Below are 26,652 nucleotides of genomic sequence, written 5' to 3'. Positions count from 1 at the left end.
CCAAATATGTTGGTGCAACAATTTTCCTTTTCGTATTATACTTAAATACTACATAATATTACTAATTTATTCGAGTTAATATGCATTTCTTTAAAATAATTATTTAGGAATCGACTTTTGTTTTCTTTTTATTGTTTTTCAAAAAGTCCTTTGAAAATTGTTTAAAAGTGTTGCACCTAGTTTGCCGTTGGTACGGTAGCGGCCTCGGCAGCCATGTTTGACTTGTGACTTCAAATTTATCATTTTCGTTGCATCGACTTCCTGTGTTATTATGTTCCAACACATTTACATGGGACTGTATGAATAGTATATTTAGTATATTATCTTTTATCTCTATCACAAATCGATCTGTTTGCATAACTAACAATGACAAAATAAGACCAAAAATAACCTTTAACCTAACGCTAACTTAAACTAATCTAACTAAAGATTTAAAAAAACTGACATCCTATAATTTGCGTTTGGCCCAAATACGTCTAAGGGCATTGATTCGTTGAAAATTAACGTATGTTTCCACTGCGCATTTACGAAATATGTTATAGTTATCACTGTCATTCTCTTTGAATAAAAAAGAGATGACTATATGTTTCGTGGTTTGATGTTGCTAATGTATTTCTCTGTTTCACAGATAGCAGCTCTGAAGAAGTTAAACGAAGAATTACAAGCAACACTGCAAAATGAGGTAAGAAAATTTCGCATTTGTAAAAAAATCCGTCTACGTGTTCCATCAATTTCATCAAGATCAATGCAGCCGTTCTGATACCTTCTAACAAACATCCATCTATCTAAACATTCGCATATATCTTATCTTATATCTTTAATCAATTCTTTATTGGAATCTCTGAATCGGCTCCAACGATTTTCATAAAATTTAGTATTTAGGGTGTCTGGGGGGCAATAAATCGATCTAGATAGGAATCATTTTTAGAAAATGTCATTTTATTCGTGTTTTATCGATAATCAACTTAAATATAAAATTAACTTTTTCTATCGGTAAGATCGAAAAATATTATTCATATTTCATCATTTTATTAGTAATTCGTACATAAATATAATTTCCAAAAAAACACAATTTGAAAAAAAAACCAAGCAAAGCTCGGTCATGCAGGTACTAATATTAATAAGATATTATAATACAAAAGTTAATATATTTGAATAGTATTCGATACTTGGTAGAGTTGTGGGCGATAAATGTATTGATCCGTGATATGGCATCATATAAATTCGATTGATAACACTCGTAGGGTCTTTGTTATTGCCTACTCTCTGACAGATACAGACAAAGGTACGTGCATTTTGTTTTATTATGCGTTTACACTGTCCCAACTTTGGTAGAAATATTGTATACTCATAAACTCTTGACAACACATTGGACTTGGCCTTTTTTAAATATTTTAAACATCTCGCGTCTTTGCCAATTAAACCAGAAATAAAATGTTTTAATATCATAATTCCCGATTAAACTATACCGAATTTTTATATTTGATGCATTTATTTTCTTTAAGCTGTCGGTCGCGACTCCGTCCTAGCGGATGTAAAAAACTTAATTAGTAGCCTATGTGTTCTTCCAGATTATGTTCTACATCTATGCTATATGTCAGCTAGATCCATGCAGCCATTCTGGAAATACCTTTTCGAAAACATGCATCCATGCACTCATTCGGTTTTTTAATATTAGTAAGATTAAACGCAAAATAGTACCTTTCACTTCGGATTTGAAAAAAAATCACAATTAGGTTAAAAAAATCGAATCAATAATAACATATAGGAGCGTCGATGGCTCAAGAGTGCTTGACTTGACTTGCAATTTGCAGGTCCTGGTTTCAAATCCCGCCACGTATTAATGTGTTTTTTCGATTTCCGATTTTATATATGTACATTTACCCGACGTTCTTACGGTGAAAGAAAACATCGTGATGCTGCACATATCTGAGAAGAAATTCAAAGATATGTGTGAAGTCAACCAACCCGCGATAGGCCAGCGTGGTTGACTGTGGTCTAATCAAACTTAACTTAGGGTAGGCTCCGAGCTCCTCGGTGGGGACGTATATTGAGCTGATGATGAATAACATATATAAATGTATATATAAAATAAATATGAAAATGACACACTGTATGCACATTTGGATTATACAGTTGCATATGCATAGGGCACGGTGTCAACGGATGTCACCTTTGATTTTTTTTTAAATTAAATACCGAACACACTATTAAGTAAGGTTAGTTTTGTATAAAAATGTAACTTATTGATGTAATGGATAAAAAGAACTAAAGATCCTTGAATTTGTTAATAAATAAAGCTTAAGAAGCGCCAATAGTTTACGAGTTAAATTGCTCGACTGTTTGTGTTAGTAGATTCGAATCCGGCTCTTGCAAATTTCAGTAATTCCAATCCGGACTGTTTACTTTGTATATAAGATTATATAATCGTTAACAATAAACTTCGTAATTATTACCTATATTATAAATGATAGTTATCGATCAATAGATGGATGGATGTTTGTTTAAATGTATCTCCAGAACGGATGTATGGATCTCGCTGAAAAAACAAATAGGCTAAGTGTAATAATTCAACGCGGACGAAGTCGCGTACAGATAGTTGTATAATCAGTGAATTTAAGGTAGTCTCATTTTACTCATATTATTTAATGAAATTAGTTTTAGCATTTTTAATTTAGTAGTAAAGACGTCCTAATTTCCACAATCCTCTCTGCCTTCAATCTCTTAAAGAGACTTATTTATTTTAGTTTGTTTGACAATTTTTATGTTACTGTGCTATAAAATGTTAAAAAACTTTAATGACGGACCCATAAAATGTTTTTTTTATTAATCAGGTTATTCGTACTATTATACTACCCCTTCGCTTAAAAAGTTTTTTATTTATTTATATGTAAATTCAATATCGCTTAAGTTAGATAAATGTCCTATTGTTATCAAGCGGTAAATAATTAAAAAGCGGTGTAGTATATAAAAGGTATATATGTATGCCGCGTTGCATTTCACGAAGGCTCCACCGCGACAGCGCCCCCCCACTGGTGTGTGTGAAGGCGTCAACTGGTGCGCAAGCGCCGCCTCGACGACCAGTTGCGATACGACCATCGTAGACAACAGACGTCTTGAAAGTTATTTTTTTTTTATTTAAGCTTTTAAGTGCGACCCAAGTTCAAATAAGGTTATCCGTTCCGTTTGCAGGATATCCACGTTTGGTGAGTTTTTTTTTTTAATTTGTAATTTGGCGTTTTTTTTATCTGAGTCACAAAGTGTGACAAAGTATTAGGCATTTCTTACAATGTAAGTTAAGTAATATTAGTCAATGGATTTAACCTGTAAGGATTTCAACAGCGTGACTAATGGAAATATTTTAGTCTTTATGTCTATGGAAATAAGAGCTATTTCAAATGTAAAGCATTTGTAAGTGTTAACATATTTCGTAGCTGATAGCAAAGGTGTACATTACAAAGCAAACATGCATGAATCATTTTCTAACTGGACTGGCATGAAAGAATTTCAACATTGCGTTTAAAAAAAAAACTTGAGAATTCGAATTTTCCCTCCATTTTTATAAAAAGTGAACAATCAGAATAAGATCATAACTTCTTGCTTTCGGAACATGTAGTCGGGTTCAAGCATTTTATTTTTAAACGTATTTTTTTTCTTTTATTATAAATTCATCAAGACTTTAATATCGTAATTAAACGATGCAATTACAATAAAATATTTAAAACATATCCTACATGATACAATCGCTAACAAAGTCCGTTCCACTGTCGAAACACGTGTATAAAACTGTTTTTCTCCCTTAAAAATAAACATAATAATATGTTTAATATTAGTTTTGGGTATTGGAAACTGTCTATTAAAATATGAAGAACCAATTCGTCTAATTATTGACATTTACATTTTTGTAAACCCATTTTCAGAAGCATTAGTAAACCATTGGTTTCCGAGACTTAAATCTCTGTATAAAACAATCTTATTCCTTGTCATTATCTATGACAAAACGAAGGCTTATGGTCTCAGAAACCCACAGCAAATAATCAATCATATGAAAACGTATAAAAACAAGCCTTACTTTACAAGTCCTTTATTGGTCCAGAAAAAAAACTTAAATAGTAGCCTATTTATTCTTTCAGACAACTTTCTACTTTTATGCTAAATTTCATCGTAATCTATTGAAACGTTCTGCAGATATCTTCCAACAAACATTCGCATTTATAATATTAGTAACATTTAAGTACACCAGCCTTAGGGATTCTTTTGATATATATTTCCCATCATAGTTTACTCACGTCTGTTATAACTTAAACCCGACACGTTTCGATTATAAATTACTTTTATATTCATTTAAAATAGTTCGACGCGTTGACTAAATAACAATTAGTTGAATTTGCATTTAAAACGTACAACGTTAAAGGAAATTTCACTTTTAAAATATACTCAAGTGTTTAATATTTAAAAAAGGTCACACAGGATTAAGACATTCTTTTGTTTAGTTTGAAAAGATATGTTTTGTTTCCCAACATATTTTCTGGAGTTAAGAAAATGACAAAAGTATACTTTTTACCCAAGAAATATTTCAAATTAAACAAAAAAATTGCTTTAAACGTATTAATAATTAAAAGATATTATTATTTGATAAATAACAGTCAAACCAGGATAAACGAGAAACCTTTATAAGCGAGAAAAATTCGCGGTCCCATTGACTCTGGATTATTTAGAATTTCAGATGTTTCTTAAGGTTGTCACTCCGATGGTCATCGGCTCTCTATACGTCCCTACTGAGGGGGCTCGGAGACTACCCTAAGTTAGGGGTAACTAGACCATAGACCGCTTGCCCAGTGCGGTTTGACTTCACACATTTTTGATTTTTTTCGCAGATATGTGCAGGTTACATCAAGATGTACTCCTTCACCGTTACTCGCGTATTACTAAATTAGGAGTTTTACAAAGAAGTACATAAACTTGTGTTAAAGAAAATACTTAATTGAATTTGTAGGCATTTTATGTGTTATTGATATTTTAGAAAAAAAAAGAGAAAATTCTACGTGTATATTATACAATCCAAATGAAACGTTAAAACATGTATCTTTATCTTGTATTCGCGCGTAAAAAATCCCGCCGTTTTCCTGCGCATAGATAATTAAAAGACGTCCTCTTTTTTTTTCTGTGTCGCATAGACAATAGCGTGGATCGCGTGTGACACAAAACTTGTAACTCGATAGTACTTGATACTTGTAAATTGTTTATGGGTATTTAGGTATTCCTCGAATTCAGAAAATGCCCATACACGAACGTCTGTCTAAAGTATCGTTACTTCAAGAAGTCCGTGTACAGCCCTCTAAAAGATTTTCTTGTTGAGAAAACTTTTATCAAGGAAAACATCTAATTTCAAAGGCGAAGACATAAAATTGCCTCGTATTTTGTCGTAATTTTCATTAAACAATGTAGTATTTAGGAGTTAGATTTTTAGTATTCATTGCCTATTGATAATAGTGATGCTAAATTATAGATATTAGAATGCAAGGTAACAATATACTTTATATAGAAGTTGGTGCACTATGGTCGTAAACCTTAGGGTCACGGATAACTTATTGTATGCGCGTTTTACTTTGTACGTGGTTATTTAGTCAATGTTTTAAAGTTGTAAAATTAGGGCCTAAGTATACTTGGACAGTGTTTTAAATACATTTTAGCTTATATTAGTCATAACCATGAATTACGCGTAGACTTTCCGAAATAGAATCTCGACAAAAAGTGCTTATACCGGAAGCAGTTTTGTTGACAAATATTTAAATGTATAATATACTCGTTAATAACCATAATGATGTCCATAATCGGCTGTCAAAGGGTTAAAACACGTGCTTTTCTGCGACCGAACGTATTATTTTAGTCGATTGTTACAATAGAAATCCCACTTTATGTTCTGTTAATAATATTAAAAACTAAAACACGACTGCACTGATCTGAATAAAATTGGTAAAGAATATACAGTCTGGAATAGGGTAAGTGAGATTGTTATAATCCATGCGTAACATTAGTTAGGTGTGTTCTTTGCAACGTAAAATAAATGCACTCTTAACTTATATATATAAAAACAATTGCTGTTCGTTAGTCTCCTTAAAACTAGAGACCGGCTAAACGGATTTATCTTATCTTGTTCTTGAAATGTTCGTCGAAATCTAGGGAAGGTTTAAAAGGTGAGAAAAATTCGGACAATTGCCAGGAAAACCTTTTAGGAACTTTTTTTTAATTCGCGCGGATGAAGTTGTGGGCGACAGCTTGTATGTAATAATATCGTTGTACCTCTATTACACTATTCATGGTTAACATAATTAAGTTTCCAATACGTAATCAATAAGCAACACATATGTTATCGAATGGCATTGACTTAAGCAACAGTACAAACGGACAAGTAGGCGAGTAGTGGTAATTAATTAGATAGATAAGTACTTTTTTTAACACGGGGCCCACGCGCGACCTCTTTTACAGTTCCGGTAAACCAAGCTTATTAAGTTCCAGAGACGATTCGTTATTCGATTGTTTCGTCGAGTGGTACAAAACTAGACCTAGTACCCCGTTTTTATTTTTTTTTCGCTGCTGATATCGACACTTATTTTGAAAATGACATGTTATTTAATTTAAGATTAATATTCTTTCCAATGACTTGATTTTTGTAAATGGATAAGCAGTTGCTTAGAAATGACAGCTCTTGCGTTGTTCCTATTTAACTATTTCAATGTGCCTGTTATAATATGATTTCGAATTCACACCACCGCTACGAACCGCTACCATCAGCGCCAAAATCGCGAAAATCAAATAGGCACAAAATACTTCGTCTTGTAGCCAGTCTATTTATAGTACAGTATTCCCAATAGTGTGGGGATTGTGACATTTGGACTTTTCTTATATTACTTGCTAATAGCAGTTTATTCAGCCAGTTATCAACTCATGTTATATCTTTATAGCTTCTTAAAAAATAACAAAAGAATGAGGATCACATTGCCTAGTTAAATGATACACAAATGTGTGTAATGTAGCGGGCAACACCAAAACGCGGCATGTTTCCACAGCTGGTATCCTTTACCGTTTACATTAGCAAGTACAGCTGATTAAACTGACCGTATTATACTATTCTGGCCCTTACTGTTTAAAAGAAAAGACCTGAAATTCGATACATAATGACCAGGTTCAATGCTAGGAGTTCTATTCAGACAATAAAATGGGGTATAACACTTTTAAGTACTTTTATTTGTATTTAATGACCCTCGCTCAGTATAACGAGAAGGTTATAATTTGAAATTATATTTAAGTATTCAAAATATTGTTAATTTTATTATATTTAATAACCTGCAAGCAATGAAACTATCGCAAAACAAATAGAGCATAGCCTAGTCATAGATAACGCGAACGTGACAGTAAAAATGGCGGGAAACTGCGACCGTTACAAGTTTATCGGTTTTTTATCTATAAACATCGGCGGGGCGGTGTCAGTGCTATAATTTCCGATAATTCCATAAGTTTTACGTTTGTTCTGCCACACGACTCAACAGATCGTGCTTTCCACGATAAAATATAAGTGCATTTTTATGTTTTTTTTAATCGTTCAAAACAGGGCAAGGTTTAGTCTATGCTTTACCTAAATTAAAACGGTAACTTATACCGGATTCCGATTCACAACTTGTCCATTGTCTATGGACAAGTTGTCAATCGGAATTTTGTCTAACTGCAATTTATAATCGTATAATAAATTCCAGAAACACCTTTTCTTGTTTAACTATTTATTATAATAAATAATATTAGCTACCCTGATTTTACAATAAATTACTTTATCCATAATTTTCACAAAATAATTTAAAATATGAAAATCTCATAATGGCCGCAATGTACGGAATCCGTAATCCTCTGTTTGGTTTTGCATGAAGGATGGTTGATGCTCCTTTGATGCTTTGACACAGAAGATTTTTTTAAATATATTAAGTTGCATCTTCTGTAAATAAGAAATAAGTTATAGTTATGTAAATCTTTGTTAATGACGTAATGTTCCAACTGCGAATTTTCTACGGTACCATACGCCCACCGTAGCTCATAACTGTCTAACCAAATAGTTAGTTTTTATAATGTACAAAGGAACATGTTTTATTTAAGTTAAATTTAAAATACTCACGTTTGTTTGAAGCTGGAATACTTTTCAGCCATGCGTTTCTATCTCTGTATCGTTACCCAATAATATTTATAATTTTTTTTATTCTATAAATATAAAATTATATTATTTGATATATGATAAGGAGGCATGATCATAAAACCTTTGCCTCGTAAAGAAAAAACAAAAGTAAACTGTATGATTCGTCACGATTCCCGCCAAAATACGCTCGTGGATTACAAGATGGCTGCTATACGATATGGAATATTTTATTGTTTATAATATAACTACATTTACATTAATTCTATAAAGTTAAATCATAATGATAGAAATCATGAGATATTTGTTCACAAATAAAACAAAGCTGTAGGAATTTGACGTCTTTTCTTGTGTTAATGCGGTTTCACGTGTAAAACATGTTGTGGTCATATAATTCTTTATAGACTTTGAATAGCAATAAGTTTATTGCATATGTTTCACCTATGGAAACGTAACGTTACAGTTATAAATAATAAAGTGCAGAGTACGCGAAGTATCGATTTTCATTTTACAAACGTCGCCACTTTTCTGTAATATGAGTTACTTGCGAAATACATATAATATTGTTTAATTTTCAATAAGCTTTTAATAATGTACAAGATATATAGTATGGTCATAGATGTCGATGTAAAATATTTACAGTTCATTGTTTTCTTACTTCTGAATTCTTTTTAATTATATTGTAAACTAGATAATACCCCAGAGTTTAGGAGGATGATGAACTTACTTTACTTATTTGTAAATTTTTCAAATTCTGCAGAACGACAAATATATATTCATGCCAACTTTCAAACCCCTTTTATAGATAGTTTTATGTTTCAAACTTCACTTTTCTTGCTTAATTCCTAAGTTGTTTACTCTGAGTCACTTATTTATTTGCCACATTTTGGTTTAAATGTATCGAATCATAGGTCATACAACCGATCGACCTGACCCCTATTATATGGTAATATACGTTGACGACGGACTGATGGATTAAAATATTTAAAGCGTCTGCCCGCTTACAAATTCAAATTCGGCCATTTTGTCAATGCAATGACCAAGTTATTTTCCCGCTCTTTTGTTTTATGGTTATAATTTTTCTTCTTTTTTTTTCGGTAAGGTTTTTGTTTCGGCCAGTTCGTTGACTTTAGAACAAAGAGGTTATGTGTTTTAAATATTATTTATTACTTGACTAAAATAAATTTGTGTTTAAAAAGTCATTTTATCACTGTAAAACTTAAAACATGATTGTTTAGAATGAAAGCATACTTTTACAAAAACGCGTTTCTTTTTGCAACAATTTGAATACAACAGTTTTAAGTGAAGAATATTGCTTAATGTCATAAATTGTAAAAATTTCTTTTTACGCCGAAATGTGCCGGATATCCGAATGTCCACTTTGACCATAGCTGGCATGATGGATATGCTTACCATAAACAATGCGGAAACATCACAAATTGCCTTAAAATTGTTTTAAAATGTAACCAAAAAGTGTTGCTAACACTATCAGGTCGCAGTCGTTGCCCCGACTAAGCAAACACCAACTGAGTAAATAATAAGGTAGAATGTTTTAGATATGCCGACGTAGGGCAACACCGACGCTTTTGAAACGATTCAATCCCTTGTTTGCGTTTACGTTTTTAGAGCGTTTATAGTTTGCTTGAATTGCTTTTTTTGTTTCGACATAGATATAAAAATATTAAATGTGACTAATATTATAAATGCGAAAGATTACATGGAAGGATTTATGGATGTATGTTTGTTAGAAGGTATCTTCACAATGGTTTAACGGATCTCGGTGAAATTTGGCTTTGATGTAGTCCACAGCCTGAAAGAACACAAAGGCTACGTCGCAAAACTTTTTTATAATTCCGTGCAGACGGAGTCGCGGGCCGAAGCTAGCCTATTCATAATTTTGTTGCTTATTGTCGATCAGATAATCATTGCCTTAGACTAGTCAGCTAACTTTAGAACTTTAAAAATTTAATCGAGTCGAAATGGCAAACGCTTAATCGATGGAAAAGTTCTAGAAGCCTTTCTGGCTCGATGAAAGTGGCGCTTTTTTGCGGTAAGTTCTGTCAGATAATATGAAAATTGACTCAAAGAGACATGACACAACTCTCCGATAAGGATGTTGTGACAATTATCTAGTTTCAATTTTCCCCAATTACGTATCTCTTCTTTGATAACATATCGTCAGTTCAGATTTTATTCAAGCACAGGTTTCTATATAAATTTAATAGAAAGAAGTGTTTCCAAGAAAGATGAGATGAAGTGAGCCGGTTTTAACAGAAGCATCCTCGGAAGCAAAGCAGTATTGGTTAATGTTATGGTTTCACAGTACATCACAGTGGCGTAGCACTAGTGATGTACCTTACCAAACTATCACACTGTCGATATCGATAATACTAACGAATTTCTATAACGTTAAACGTTCCTGTATGACACCAGGTGTTCTTTTCTGTGTGGGGATCATTACTATTACATATACCTTGTTTATTTACTATAGATACTAATGCTTGACCATGATTTTACCACTGTCTGATTGTCCCACTCTTCCCTTGTAAGTATCCCATGTCTTCATTTTATATTGAAGTTGTTTTGTTTTAATTTAATTAAAACGAGTTCTTGATATGTCAGCATAGAAATTAGTATTCAATTTACGTGTACGCTAGGAGTTGTAATCGTTGATCTAAACAGCGACCCGCAGGCGTACCACGCACCCGCGGCCCGTATGTTTAGTGATGTGACACGTGCCACTGAATCGCGCATAGTATCAGTTTTTTCAACCGGTTATTTTATTATCTCACGGTAGTTAACTAGCTAGCGGTTACCTTAAATCGTAGTTTAGTTACTCGCTACATTTCTTTGTTTGATCTTAGTCGAATAGAAAAGATGACAATATCGAAAGTTATTATCAGCTCCATAGATTTTTGACTTTTCGATTAGCAGTAACTCTAGCAAGGTCAAGCTACAATACTATTGTAAACAAGCTTAGCTGAGAAAATGAGAAAAAAAAATTGTAATATTGGATTTGATCCTAACAATAGACTATCACTTTATATCTTAACTTAAGTTGTCAAGTCTCGTTTCCGTTCGGTGACATGTTACGGATGATTAATAATGCAAATTAGCGTTTATCGATTAACTTGTAACCGGTTTTATGAAATATTTTAATTGAATCCTACATTTATCTGTTAATACAAGTAAAGTCACACTCCAATAACTTTATTCAAAGACAAAAAGATAATATTACACGACGATGAAAATGTTACATGAAAATTCATTAATAAGTAATAAAAAGAAGATTATTTCTCATCGTCAAAGAGATATTTTAGTTTATTTAAACCCAGAAGTATTAATATAAGAGAAAACAACGTGCAGTTTCAAACACCTCTAACCTCGTAATACAAACATATGCATATTTATTTCGAGACAGGTATGTATTCTTACAAGTGATAATTATTGCTTCTTTAACATACCAATACATAACCATTCATCTTATTCGATACTTGTCATGTTCTTTGTTATTTGACGGAAGACGCCATCTTGCGACGCCATCTTTCTCCGGGCGTAAAATGACTGATAAAAGTTTTAATACGACAATATTATAATGTTACAAGATCCTTGTCGGTGTATGGCTGTCTTGTCGGTCATTTTATATGTCGGTTTTTAGGTACATGTAAGCACTGTCGGTGATATAAAAATGTGTCGCCACTTTCGTGCAAGAAAAAAACACCGGTATGTCAGAAAAAGTTTGCATCAACGTGTTCTGGAATCTTTTGGATATAAATACATTTTTAAGTCTTTGTTCATTGTCCTACTGACAGTATTGACCTACCGCAAGATATGAATTAAAATATCAAAAAGTTTCGTTCCAAGTAACGTCAGAAAGTGGACATAGGAGATAAGCAACAAAAGGTAGAAATAGATTACATCACTAACAAATGCGTACAGGCCATCCTTGCGACACTGTTCCAAAGATACGTGAAATTTGAATTTATTTGAATGACAATGTGACGCGTATTTACTTGGTAATGTTGCCTCATTGTGGTTGAGAGGTTACGCCGGGTTAGCTGACGAAATACTTGGTTTTGTGATTTTCAAGTTGTACCGGAGAAAGCGTGCGTTTTTCTGGACGAAGTACGCGGGAAATGCAATGCGGTGATGATTATTTACTCTATAATTTTTATTCTTATATTAGGGAGTGTTTTCGTTTATTTTGTAGATGAAATATTATATCTTAACCTACTAGTCTTTTCTTAATTCACATCCATATTTTATTCCCCCTAGACCTAGAACCTTCTCAAATTGTCTTTTCTTTATAAAATTTTCAATTGTCAAAAAATTCGCATATCTGTGAAGAAAACATTAAAGTAGTAAGTTATTTATATTAGTTGTTTGATAACTATTAAAGTTATAAATGAATAATTTTACGTATACCTCATGTTCCTTTGTCCAACAAAAAAACAGCCCACCCACAAGTTTCACCTCTGAGTTATTCGATAAGCAAATATGACATCCTCGCGAAACCTTTACCGCTGCACTAAAAAAAACCAGTGACGCTGTTTGTAGATACCTTTGTAACCCCTTTCTCTAATAGTCGACAAAAAATTACGTCATAAATTTTTATGGACTACAATTTTTCAACTATTTGTTGGAACAAAGTATTGGCTAAATGTTTAATACCATAAATGAAAAGTGTAGCAATATTTAAGACTTTTAATAATTTCAAATGTGAAACCAAGAAGATGACTGTCAAAATAACATCTGATTAAAATGTTTTAAACCTGAAAATACTTCTCCTGCCAGTCGAGACAGTTGTTTTTGTAAAAACCATGAATTCATGAGCAATAAAGATTACCTTTGAAGAATTCTTTGGCATAGTCCTACTCTATATGCAGTGTAAAGGCTCTCTTGGAAATTGTTCCATTTCTACGGGGTCCTGTAACCCCGGAAGGTTCTAGTTCCAGGTTCATTGGCTCAGAATAATAGCAATCTGTAACACGATATGGTAACAATAAATCTTTTAATGGCACGGAAGTATACACTGTGTCGTTAAATAAACCCTTTGTATTACTGTCCCACTCTAATAGTTCTGTCTCGCTCGCACTTTAAAACAAAAGCACACTTCTACTACGAAGAAACTTAAAAGAAATGGATCAAAATTAATAATTTTTGAAATAATTGGAAAATATCGTTTTATCGTTTCACATCCCTAAAACCGGTTCATTGATTTAGGTAGCTGTCTAAATCTGTAACTAACTAAATAATAAAAAGAAATGCCTAGTATACCTTTTCAGCTTGAATCGCTTTAATATTAATGTGCTACAGATGTCCGCTAGATGGCGATGAACTTTAGCCTATATTCGCTTTCCCGCCATACGCGCCACCATCTTGAATCGGTTATTAGGCATCCAGAATGTTTACAGATCTGCAGGTTTAATGAACCCAGTTGGGCATACTTTTGGAAATTTTAATTCTTCTGTTTTACTTTTTTGTACATCGCCTACTCTGTCCTTCAAAGGCTGGCAAGGTATCTGCAACCATCTTACTAATATTAATGTTTTGATAGATGGATGTTTGTTAGAAGGTATCTTCAAAACGGCTGCATAGATCTCGCGAAAATTTGACATAGCCTGGGGAACATATTAAAATTCCTTTTTTTGGCAGAAATGCGGGCGACAGCTTGTATATTATAAAAATAGTATATAAAACATTTTGTGTACATGTATGTTGACATAGAAGATCTATTTAACATATAATGGCATGCGACGTGCGGTTACGTGCTGAGTAACTGTACGATATCGGATTCTGAGGTTACTCCTGTCCTATTATTGGACAACATTCACTTACGCTGACCTGTCAAATTTATTGACATCGATGGGTGTGAAACATGGCTTAGTTATTAATCTGATGGATCAAGATTCGATTCTAATTATACAACGTCTTGTCTCTCTTTACTTTCTTCTTACTAATAAAATAAATGCGAATGTTTAGAAGGATGGATATTTGTTCGAAGGTAACTCCAGAGCAGCTCAACGGATGTTGATAAAATTTGGCACAGATCCATAATCTGGAAGAACTATAAACTAAGTTTTTGTTTTAATTTAGTATGGTATGGTAGAGTAGCGGGTAAAATCTTATACTATAAAAAGGCATATATTTATTTATTTATACGTCCTGTCTGTCCTCGGCGGTATTTCCAAACCAATGCGACTTAGGGACCTTCAAGAAGCGAGCATACCATTTCCTTAAAGGCCGGCAACGCATCTACAGTTCCTCTGGTGTTGCATATGTCCATGGATGTCGTTGATCACGTCGGTGTTCCCGCCGCTCGTTTGCTCCCTTCTCTTATAAAAAAAAAGATATTTATAAAATCTTATTTAATATAATTTTACAATATTATTTCTTACTTCTCTTTAACTTTCACAACATATATTTATCAATTCTTTCATCATTTTAATATCTATAAATATAGATAATCATAAAATTTGTTTGTCCGTTTGTCCACATAATCTAACATTGTGAAGTTGCGGTCACGTTAACTATCTTCTGTCGAGTATTATGTGACTTATTACCTACTATGTTCTTTCTTGTCTTCACGACTACACTTGTGTTATTTTAATAGACAACGTTGGTTTAAAAGTAAAATTTATCTCTCTTCCTCTTTCTTATCTTCACAAAAGCATATTGGGATAACAGGGGAGAGAAATGTCGATGGAAAAAGAATGTTATTTATGAAATAACTGGCTGTCATAAAACTAGTAGCCTATTTGTTCTTCCAGACTATGTTCTACATCTACGCCAAATTTTATAGAAATCTGTTAAGTCGTTTTGGAGATACCTTCAAACAAACATCCATCCATTCATCTAAACATTCGCATTTATAATATTAGTAAGATGCACTACTTGATTGTGTAACAATGAATATCCTTAATTATAAAAATGAAGGTAAAAGGGCAAGATGTTGAAGCCTACGATCATTTTTTGTAAGAAAGGTGTAATTTTTTTTCCATCTTATAGCTAAACAAATATCAAGTTTGTCTCTTGGTTTAACAATAGTTGTACATAAAAGCTTTGAACACTGACACGCTAACTGTACATGACAGTACAATGATTACGCGTAATGTACATCCCTGACCGATTTGATGCTTCATGGGCGACGAGATATTTACACCTGACGATACGGACACGGTACGACAAAGGAGGGACCCGATGATACTTATAATCAACGATTGGCAGGAAGATTTTATTATATACTAAAATATTTTTATTTATTTATAATTATTAGGTAAAATTAAAATATTAAAATAATATTATTATTAAGCAAACATGCGTCTCATCGACATTGGCCGTTTACGTAACATCACTATTGTAACAAACAAAAATAAACGATAATGAATCATATGTCAGTCAAATAAGGTGCTATTTCCAACACCAATACATTTACAGTTCCGCCCTTCTGATAATAGACGTAGCTAAGTTTTTACTGTTTTCTATTACAATGAGAAAATTTGTCGCCCGTACGACCTCCATTACCTGCATACAATAAGCAACATTGCATTCCCTTGTCATTCGAAAATCGATCGTATTCAAATAAAGATAAAGTTAAAATTCCATTGCAATATCTATCAGTGATAGCGATATTTGAAACTAAACTCTATTGCTTAGAAAATCAAATAGATAATCGCTTAAGAACACATGTAACCGTCACGGTAATGCAGACGCGAAGGACATACAGTCATGAAATTGACTCTGGTCGATTATGAATGATGAGTTATGTATATTGAAGGTAACGTTTGTTCTAGTATTATTTGTCATGTCCTAGATAAATGTATCAATTAAATAAATACATACAAAATAAAAAAATATATATACGTCCAAAGTGTAACGCGCTTCGTACACAAGGCCGTAAATTGTCGAAGCTAATATTTTATGGTTGCGTCGTGCAACGTTGAATTCGTCGACGCAAGTGTATTCGGGTAGAGGCATAGCGACGACTACATGTCAATTGTATAGAATTTCCCTGACATCTTGAAAATTGCACAGAAATTTCTAACGATTTTGGCGATGAAAGCTAGAAATATCCGCGACGCGCTGTGTTCGACAACCAAAAACATTGTATTGCGTTAGTCACTTAAAATCGCCGGGTTTCGAAGATTTACGATGCCTTGTGACAAAGGGCCTAATGCCTTTCTATGCTACTAATTGGTGATGAGCCAAAAAATCACCTAATCATCTGTTCAAATTCAAATATACACTTTACAGTTTACACCATTCTTTTCACTAATGACAATTGGACGTGAAGTGTTATATTTATTAGTCATAGGAGATGTAACTATTTTCGTGCAAGTACCTTTAAGATGTTATGAAAATTTGCTATACTACCTCAGGTTTAAATAAAATATGACCTTAAATTACCTAACTGCAGCTTTAAATACTCATCAAGATGGTATGCTTCAAAAGAAACCGTTTTAAATTTTGTTTGCGTAAATCGTCATTATAATAGACTATAGAGCTATCTTATGTCTATGAATATAATCGACAAATCAAAACATTTCTATTCAATGTCCATCCTTAGTCATAACATGGCTCAGCTACACCTGCCTACTGTTATGAAAACCCACATCCTAGCTGACCGCCTGGCATTACGACCGCATTGTTACGATACCTTTGCCTTTTTTCTTTTTTTTAATTACGTACCTATTACGAATAGTTTGACATCGAATACAGTTTCCCGCCGTAATTGCGACCGTTTGACAGTTGCGTTGATTAATCAGTGAACTTTTTTTTCATTGTGCAGTTTGAAGTTTGCGTATTTTTTATTTTGTGCCAGTGATATGTTGAGATGAAGTGTACAGTGAGTTTTTAATAATGAAATAACTATTTTTTAAATTCTTATTTAATTTAGAAAGAAAAATTTTGTTTAAATTCGTTATTTTTAGCTTCTAAGATTAAAAAAAAAATAATCGTGTTGCTAGTGATGGAATAAAATATTATAATCTATACCGCAATTAATGTCGTGAGTGATTACAATTGAAAGTTTTATTAAAAGCTGAATTCCATTCGTAGGCATAAAGCATGCAGGATACAACTGCCAGTATCCAGAGCATGATAATGACCATACGCTGACATTAACAACCAACGGTGTGTGTCAGTATTATTACCAAATAAAAAATCAATTTGATAGATAAATCTATCGCATATCTTTTTTCAATTTTATAAAAATCACTTATAATATAATATGGATTTGTTCTTTTTATGATTTAATAAAACTACCGTCACCAATTTGAATCATATTATACTTCCAATAGTTTATTGTGTACGGAAATATTGAAAACAAAAGCGATTATGAAAGCGTGTTGTGATTACGAACAAAATAATGACATAACTGGCTGAATGGTTCCTGAGCCTTTGCCTACTCGCTGTCATTCTATATTGTTTTATATTTTTTAATTATCCTTTGCGTTCGGAAATTGCAATAAGTGTTTCAGTGTTTTGGAATAATTAAAGTGATTGAAATAATAATAAATTGAAGGAAACTGTGACTTTGCGTAGTGTTTTATTCAATTAATGTTTGGTATAAGGTGCGATACAAAAGGAACAGAATTTGTAAGACGGTGGACATTTAAAAAACAAAATGATTTTAATGTTGGCAACAGTTTTGCAACTGATACATTTTGCAATTGCGTCATTTCCTTTTATGGAATATAAGGAGGTAAAGTATTTAATTTATACCATTCTTTGACGTATTATAATTAGCATATTAATAATTGAATTTGCAGCTGTAATTATGACGAACCTTTGTTTAATATATTGTTTAAAATATGTAATCAACTACTTATATTTAACCTTTTTGTACACTTTTTATTATATTTATAAATTATCTGTAATTTCTAGTAAAATTCAATAAAAATTTAATTCCAGTAGAAACTTTTGCAACTAGTTTAAAAATTAGTATTTACTAATAATCGTTGTCCAGAAAAATAGTTGGCAATTTAAAACATATTCCGATTCGTCGTCTCGCAATACCTTCGTTAGAAAAACTACATAATCTTGAGGCTAATTCATGTGCATGTAATTAAGAATAGCCGGTATGTAATTATGAATTGTTAGGGAATGTACACAAGTGCTACACTATTGAAGATATTTACTTATCGACACGTAATTAAAAGACGTTTTTTTTATACAAACTATAGTCACAAGTGCGAATCTTCTTGAAGCATTTCGATAAAAAAAATTATACGATAAGGTGGTAAAAGAGCAGGCGCTCATAGGCATCCGCAAATCAGATGCTTTATATACTTTTAATCGACAAAGTACCCCTACTATCCCCATATACACGTACAGAAAGAGTTTATTTCCTCTCCCTAAAAGTCTCCTCCTCGGTCATCCACATTCCTAACCAACTTTTCACTATAAGAAAAGGGTGGGAAGTCAAGATAACTAAAATTAGACCTTCAGCATGCACTTATCAGACGAAACACGGAATTGTTTTCGCTTGACGCCTGTCTTCTGTATGGTCGTGGTATTGCACCGGGCAATTCAATAGATGTTGTTGCTGGCATCTACCACTGTTATAATATTAATTCTTACTCTTGCTAATATTATAAATGCGAATGTTTATATGGACGGATGTCGCAGAAATTTGGCGTACATATAGAACATAATCTGAAAGAAGTCAAAGGCTTCTTATAATTTTTTAATTCCGCGCGGGCGACAGCTATATAAATCTATTGCATCTAGTATTGAACATGCTAGTGTGTACCAGCTTTATTGGCTGTCAATGATGATTATGACGATTGTATAAGCGGTCGCAAAGCGGCCAAGGCTGGGGGCGTTAGTGTCGCCTCTGTGTTTAACTTATCTGTGCTAATGATCTGCATATTTCTCTATATGTTTATAAGATTTTTTTTGTTTAATTTAGTTGAATGTTTAATAATTTTTTTGCATAAAATATCAGGAATATCAGCGTAATATTTATCATCTTTAAGGTTACGTTTTTTTTCTCATTTCATCGTTCTCCGGTATATTCTAGACCACCGCGACTCCGTCCGCGCGCAATTAAAAAAATCTTCTGTACCTAATTTCATCAAGATCCGTTGAGCCGTTCCGGAGATACGTTCAAACAAACATACATCCATCCATCTAAACATTCTCATTTATATTAGTAAGATTAGAAAGATATCGCAATGTAATTAAATATTTATTGCAAAATTTAGATTTTATTGCACACTAAGGTCTTTCTTTAGTGTAGATTTATCATCAAGCATATAAAAAATTATATCATAATTCTTTTGTATCACTAATACATATAACAACATATAAATACAAGCAAGATACAAAGCTATAAGGTATAGGAGCCTAGAGTTTACGAACCATTGTACCCGCACGTTCAGGTCTCCGTAGGAACGTAATAATATTTGATCGATATAAATAACACAATACTAATGAACTAACGTTGTTCAACTGTTACACTTCCTATTGAATAATTTATTAAGAACTAACTGCCGCCCGCGACTCCGTCCGCGCGTAAAAAAAACATAATTGGTAGCCTAAGTGTTCTTTTAGATTATGTTCTATATGTATGCCAAATCTCATCATTATCCGTTCAGACGTTCTGGAGATACATTCTAACAAACATTCGCATTTATAATATTAGTTAGATTTTATATAGACGTAAATGTTTTTTAAGAGAAATAAACATAAAAGGCATTCGTAAAAGTAAGCGTAAGGTCTTGTCGTAAAAAATTTAACTATTCCAGCCGTGGTCTTTTTGACTGGTCCGAAGACTAGACGACTAAACACGAGTGATGTTTGAATTAAACAATCCATATGCTTGGATTAACGTCTGTGATATAGCAACCCTAAGTGTGGCTCCAAGTGAAAACTGTATAACTCTAAAACTGCAAATACAAATGACAATAGTTGAAATATTCCTAGTATACATATATCCCGTTATTTCGTTTGACTCCGGTTTGGAGTTAACTCCAGTCACAGCGGGGCCTAATGCCTGATAATGTTCACTGATAACGTATCTTAATCCTTAACTATGTTATACAAACACCGACAACGCTTCGTGTAGACCCCGCATACATGTTTCCTAAGAATAGACTTGGTATTTTAATTCTTTGGCTTGTTACGTTTGGTATGCGGACGGGCGCTTATTTTACGCTCAAACGCGATCAAATAGAACAATTGCATTTCTATGTATATTTATACGGTAACGCTTTAAAAACGCAACGCTTTTTCATCGCGTAGTTGCATTTTAAGCACTGAGCAAAGGAAACAAGAGTTATCGTTAAGCTTTCATCACTTAAGAGACGCCAACGCAGAGATTGAACGCGGCATAAAAAAAACGCCCGTACGTATGCAGGCTTAGTGTGCTATTGATGGTAACCAAAGCCCTAAACTTTAACTCATAATCTATATATATATAAAAGAAAGTCGTGTTAGTTACACTATTTATAACTCAAGAACGGCTTTACCGATATGCCTGAAAATTGTTGAGGAGGTACCTTAGAGCCAGGAGACGGACATAGGATACTATTTATTCTTTGTCTAACTTACTAATATTATAAATGCGAATGTTTAGATGGATGGGTGGGCTGCACTAATTAAGTTTTTTATATATCCACACGCTCGGAGTCGCGGGCGACAGCTAGTTAGTGATAAAATATTATATATATAATAGTAAGTATTTTAAAGTCTATAGCAATAATAAACCTTCCAGTATGTGCTGATTCTCTGTTTCATCAAATGAATAATGTGTTTGATAGATAAATCTAGTCTTTGGTGAGCGTAGAAAAGTTTTATAACTCTAAATCAGTCTTATAGCGTTGACTACAAGCCGACGTTGACACAAAAATCCTTTAAGACCATGTTACTAATAGAGTAAGAGGTTGTGACAAGATTATAATCATTGCAATTGTGTGATAAGATAACTGAAACATGTTTCGTACATTACGATAACACGATCCATTACAAATGACGATTTAATGACTTCATAGCAGTTCACATTGGTGAAACATTCACTTTAAAACATGCATCCGATTACAAGACAATTTCGATTGAACTTGTTTTAACTCTGTTTCATTTGGTATATAATATATTTATTTACTTGAATATGTAACATGTAAATGACATCGCGAATGTTATCGTTTTCACGCCTCACTTGTTAAAGAGGAAACGAAAGACTAGTTACTGCCTACACTCGTTTAACTTACTAATTAGTCGTGGTAAGTCATTAAGATAGGCATATCGATCTAAAGGTTGGGTTACATGTGGAAGTTTACCGAAACTTTAGGTAAATTGTATTTATTTTTGCCTGAATGTAGGGTATTTTAGAAAGTATGTACGGGAACATTATAAGGTGTCAATTGTCCCGGTATTTTATAAGGATATGTGGTGCTACTAACTTTTTCTTTTTTAATAATTACTAGTTGCCAGTATTACATGGGATGACATACAATGTGTGCACGTTTGATTGCATGTGCTATGCCAGCGAGGTTAATAGTACCCGCATATCGACCTTGTCCTCTTGCGCGCTCAGTGGAACGAACCTACACACTATCTTGTGAGAGACTCATTAAGAATTGTAATTAAACGTCTATACTTTATCTATAATAGTTTTGTCGAAGGTAAAATTAACGAATAAATATAGAAAACAATTTTAACACGAAGTATTGAGTTGCCGAAAATGGTCCTTCGTGAGGATAACTAATAATTTATACATGGTCTGTGTAATTTTGTATCTGTTCAACATGTTTCAGTCACACGCTTCACTTAACTTTACCCATACGTTGTGCCTTACTCGTAGAGGCATTAAAAAGCGACCTGATAACGTATCTTGTTTGAACAGACACTCGCATCGGTGAACAGCACACCGCATCGCATATAGTATATAATATTATACAAGTAAAGTACAGACCGCTTTAACTTGCGTGCCACACTGTATATGACCCCTACCACCTAATTATACACTGCCTTACGAGGTTTCGTTATATTTGCTTAACATATTGCATTAGTGGATAAAGATAAAATGGCGACTATTTTAACATAAGGTGTATCTTCACTGACATACAAACTTGTAAAAGGAAATAAAGTTCACAGTAACTCAAGAAAATTATCTAGAATTTATCGCTGTTAATATTGTATTACTTAAAAATCAAATATATTCAGTAATATCTCAAGTATCTTTTACTTAATATCAAATTTAAAAGTAAGATAAGATTATTCAATGATTACTTGAAGTATCGTTTTATCATATGACATCTTTTATAGCCATTTCTTTTTCTTTCCAGAGAGTATCCAAGAAGAATGGCTTCAGAGAAGAAGAAACCACATGGTATTGGGACCCACCGTCGCAGTCAACTGAACCCATTGACCATGATGTTGAAAATCAATACAAAATGCACATACGCACGCTACAAGAAGAACTATCCGCCATGAAACAGCGTAGAGATAGAAAGGAATCGGAACATCCTAATGAAGTGTTACGTCTTAAAGAAGAGAATAATAATCTCATCAAAAACTTGGAGGATTTAGATAGTCAGCATCGCCAGGCCATGGACAAACTTCTAACTTTGAAGAGAGACTTGCAACATAACTTTGAGGTCCTTAAAAAAGAACACGCAGATCTAAAAAATGCAAATGAGGAATACGCAAATGAAGTCAAAGGTTTGATTTTTAAAATAAATGAACGTGATAAAGAAATTGCTCGGTTAAAACAGTTTTGTACCGATTATGATACTTTGGCACATAAGTATCAAAATCTAGAAAGGATACATATGTTATTAAAAGAAAATGCGGAGAAATTTCAAGAAGAAAACCAAGATTTACATGAAGAAATTTTCAAGTTACAAGAACAAGTTACCAGATTGGAACACGACGCTGAACTACATTTTCATGAACCGGAGACTACTGGCACCGTTTCTAAAGAAAAATATGAAGAATTATTGATGCAATACAACGGTTTAAAAGAAAGAAAAAGTTCCAATGAATTACATCCAGACGAAATAAATATTGATGATAATGCCAAAGTTGTAATAGAAACTTTGAAACGAGATATCCATGATTTGAAACATAAATTAGCTGAACAAGAAATCCATTGTCCGGATAAATCAGATACTAAAGTTGTAAAAGCTGATAAAATCATACAACTTTATAATAGGTACGTAAACTTTGAATTACCTATTGACTACGTGGGAGAAATGCCCTCTGATGATAATCTTGTGATATTTAAAATCGAAAGTGTATTTAAAACTGTCAACTCATTTAAAAAAGAAATCGATATGCTAGGACAATTATTATCTGAAAAGAATCGTAACATAAGTCAATTGCAAACACAAATTGACGATATGACAACTGAAAATGATTTCCTGACCACAGACTTGCAACATTACGAAAGAGAGTTAGATGAAATGAAGAAAAATAATGATTTCCTTCTTTCGGAAATAACGGCCTTAAAGAATTCTTCTAAACTCGAACCAATCATAGAAACACATGAAGATAATTACACTAAACTAGAAACTGAGTTGGCTGACTCTACTAGAATGAACAAAACGTTTGAATCAGAAATAAGAAGGATAGAAAAAGAATTAGTAGAAGTTAAAACAGAGAAGACCAAATTACAAGAAAGTTTAAATGATTTGAAACAAAAATATACATCGATGCTAAATGAACTAGATTTGTGCAAGACTCAGACTAATAATATGGCGGAATTAGAAAATAGTTCAAATGTTATGAACAATGAAAAACTTGTTGATGAAATTGATGCATTGAAGAAGAAATTGAACGCGCTTACTGCTAAAAATGAGCAAAGTGCAATAGACAAACACATTTTAGAAAACGATAAAGTTTTGCTCACAAAAGAAATAGACGATCTTAAAAATAATTTACAATTAAGATTAGGAGAGATTAAAAAAATAGAAATCGAGAATAGCAATCTAAAGTCCAACGTATCAGAACTAATGAAGAAGATTAAGGAATTTGAAGGCAAGTTCGATAAACCAGTCACCACTACTGAGGAGACTTGCTCAACGGATATTGATAATAAAAGTACAGTTGATGACTTAATGTCAGAAAACTTGACTTTAACAACAAGAATCGATGAATTAAATGGTAATTTAAAAACATTAAACACAAGCATGACGGAACTGTTAGCTGAAAATGCTACTCTTAGAAATGATGCTAAATCTCAGATGCAAAAAATCGTATCACTCGAGAAATCAATATCGGAAACTGAAAATGTAGTCAAACAATTTAAAATGATTAGCAAAGATGTAGTTGCTCTTAAAGAAGAGAATGACAGACTTTTACGTTTGAAGGATACTCTAGAAACGGACCTTTTTGCCGCCAACAACAAAATATCTAATCTTGAAGAAGAATTAGGAAAATTGGTGTCGGATCTCAACGAAAAGGATGTCACAATTGATAAACTTCGCACTAACGAAGGGACTATAGAAAAATTGCAAAAAAATATATCATCAAAGGCCCTAGAAATAGAAGCCTTAAACACGGAATATAAAAAGTTAAATGACAAGCTAAGTAAGACGAATGACAACTTAAATCGAAACCAAGACGAGTTAAGTTCATTACATGTGAAGAAGGAAGAGATCGACAAACAGTTGTACGCGTTAAATGACGAAGTTAACCATAAGAACTCAGCTATAGCCATGTTGTCAGATCGTATTGAAAAATTAGAAAAGACGAATCAAGACTACAAATCCATAGTTGAAAAGAAAGAAAAACAAATTAAACAATTAAACCAATCACTTACGGAGCTTACTGAGAAATTGACAACAATTGATACAACTCACCAAAATGACGAATATAAAAAATTGATTGACCAATTAACAGCAATTGGTAAACTAAGTTACGAATTGAACCAACAACTTGAAAATAAGCATAAAGAAATTAATGACTTGGAACATAAAATGGAACAATTTGAAAAAGCACATGTCGAATATCAAAACATTGTGGAACAATCACAGATTGAGAAAGCGAGTCTTATTAATCTAATTAATTTGAAGCATAACGAAAGCTTACAGTATCACAATGAAATTCAAAGATTGAACCTTGTCATATTGGAACAAACCGAGAAACAGAAAAAAATAGTACAAGAAATGGATGCAATCGTGCAGAATAAATCTACGAACTGTACAAATTGTGATAACATTAAAACGTCTCTTAAAGAAAAAGACGAAATGATTGCTAATTTGAATGAAAAAATACAAGATAAAGAAAAACTTAAAGCAGATCTAACCAATGCGGGAGAAACTATTAAAAACTTGACCAAAAGGTGCGAGGATTTAGACAGTAGTCTAACGAATCAACAAGAAATTATAAAGAAATTGACTACAGAAAATGCGCAGGTGATTAAAATTCGTATTTTTATTTCTTACCAAAAACAGTATTACTTAAATTTTTATTCATTATATCATATCTTATTATATCATTATACTTTCAGTTGTTAGAAGAAGAACAGAATTCATCAAAGGAATTGGAACGTTTGAGAGAACATTTAATGGAGATGGAAGAAAACTACACGCAAGATTTAATGACGTCAGAACAAAAGCTGGCAGAATGTCAGATGAGATTGCAACAAGTGGAAGAAAAGGCGAAACATTCCTGCACCGTTTATACTAGCAATAGGTATAAAAACATTTACACTAAATTATATTTGTAAGCTATAATCAAAAAAACTAATCAATACATTTATTTTCAGCATCCGAGCTAATCAAGAAGTTGAAACATATAAAAACCAAATAAAACTGTTGGAAAAACAAAGGGAAGAAGTTCAAGCCAAGTTGAGTGACGCTGAAGATACTAGAATCAGAAGTGAAGCCTCTCTGGCTAATCTCCAAGTTGTACTAGAGCAGTTCCAATTAGGTATTTATATCTCAGACTTCTTAAAAATCAAATAAATCAAATATTTCTATTAATTTACGTCTCCTTCAATTGTAGATTTATTATTATACTATTTTGTATGTATGATTATTTTGTAAGTGAACTTGTCGACAAGCCAGCTTTGTACTAGTAAAAGACAAAATATTAAATTACAGAAAAGGAAAGAGATATAGCCGCTGCTACGGAGAAGTTACAGAAGAAATTGGATGATATGAAATATCAAAACAATAAACAAAAAGAAGAAATAGCGATATTGAATTCAAAGTTGGACGAGTCGTTGGCAGGATTACAGGCGGCCTCAAGATTGGGAGATCAAGTCGAATCGAAAGCTGCACAGATAAATGATTTGAAAGAACAAGGTAAGTCTAGATTTTCATGTTAATTTACAAGCAATGTGTTTTTTTAATGTGTAAATAATTTGTTGACAGATTTAGATATTTAGTAATATATGCACTGAACTATTACAAATGTATAAGATTTGGCATAGAAGTTATTGTATGTTTGTCATTTTTTTTGTCATATTAAGAATGTTGTTTTTTTTTTTAAATATAGTATGTAGTGTGAATACTTTAGCATTT

At 32.7% G+C, this 26,652-nt stretch overlaps 1 protein-coding gene across 2 annotated transcripts in view; it reads left to right on the top strand.

Moving 5' to 3' along the window:
* The window catches only part of LOC106125774 (thyroid receptor-interacting protein 11), a 33,489-nt gene that overhangs the window by 3,603 nt on the left and 3,234 nt on the right, over positions 1-26,652 (top strand). Inside the window, exons 2-6 of one of the 2 annotated variants that reach the window (XM_013323114.1) lie at positions 629-682; positions 22,468-25,539; positions 25,635-25,819; positions 25,893-26,056; positions 26,230-26,433. In XM_013323114.1, coding sequence (XP_013178568.1) covers positions 629-682; positions 22,468-25,539; positions 25,635-25,819; positions 25,893-26,056; positions 26,230-26,433 — 3,679 coding nt within the window. Of the gene's footprint in view, positions 1-628; positions 683-3,074; positions 3,207-22,467; positions 25,540-25,634; positions 25,820-25,892; positions 26,057-26,229; positions 26,434-26,652 lie in introns of those variants that run through there. The other variant, XM_013323115.1, reaches the window with a different exon arrangement.

This window comes from Papilio xuthus, unplaced genomic scaffold (assembly GCF_000836235.2).
Source record: "Papilio xuthus unplaced genomic scaffold, Pxut_1.1 DF825783.1, whole genome shotgun sequence".
NCBI classification, from domain to species: Eukaryota; Metazoa; Arthropoda; class Insecta; order Lepidoptera; family Papilionidae; genus Papilio; species Papilio xuthus.
The sequence above is the reverse complement of the archived record's forward strand: the minus strand, read 5'-3'. Positions and strand labels throughout refer to the sequence as shown.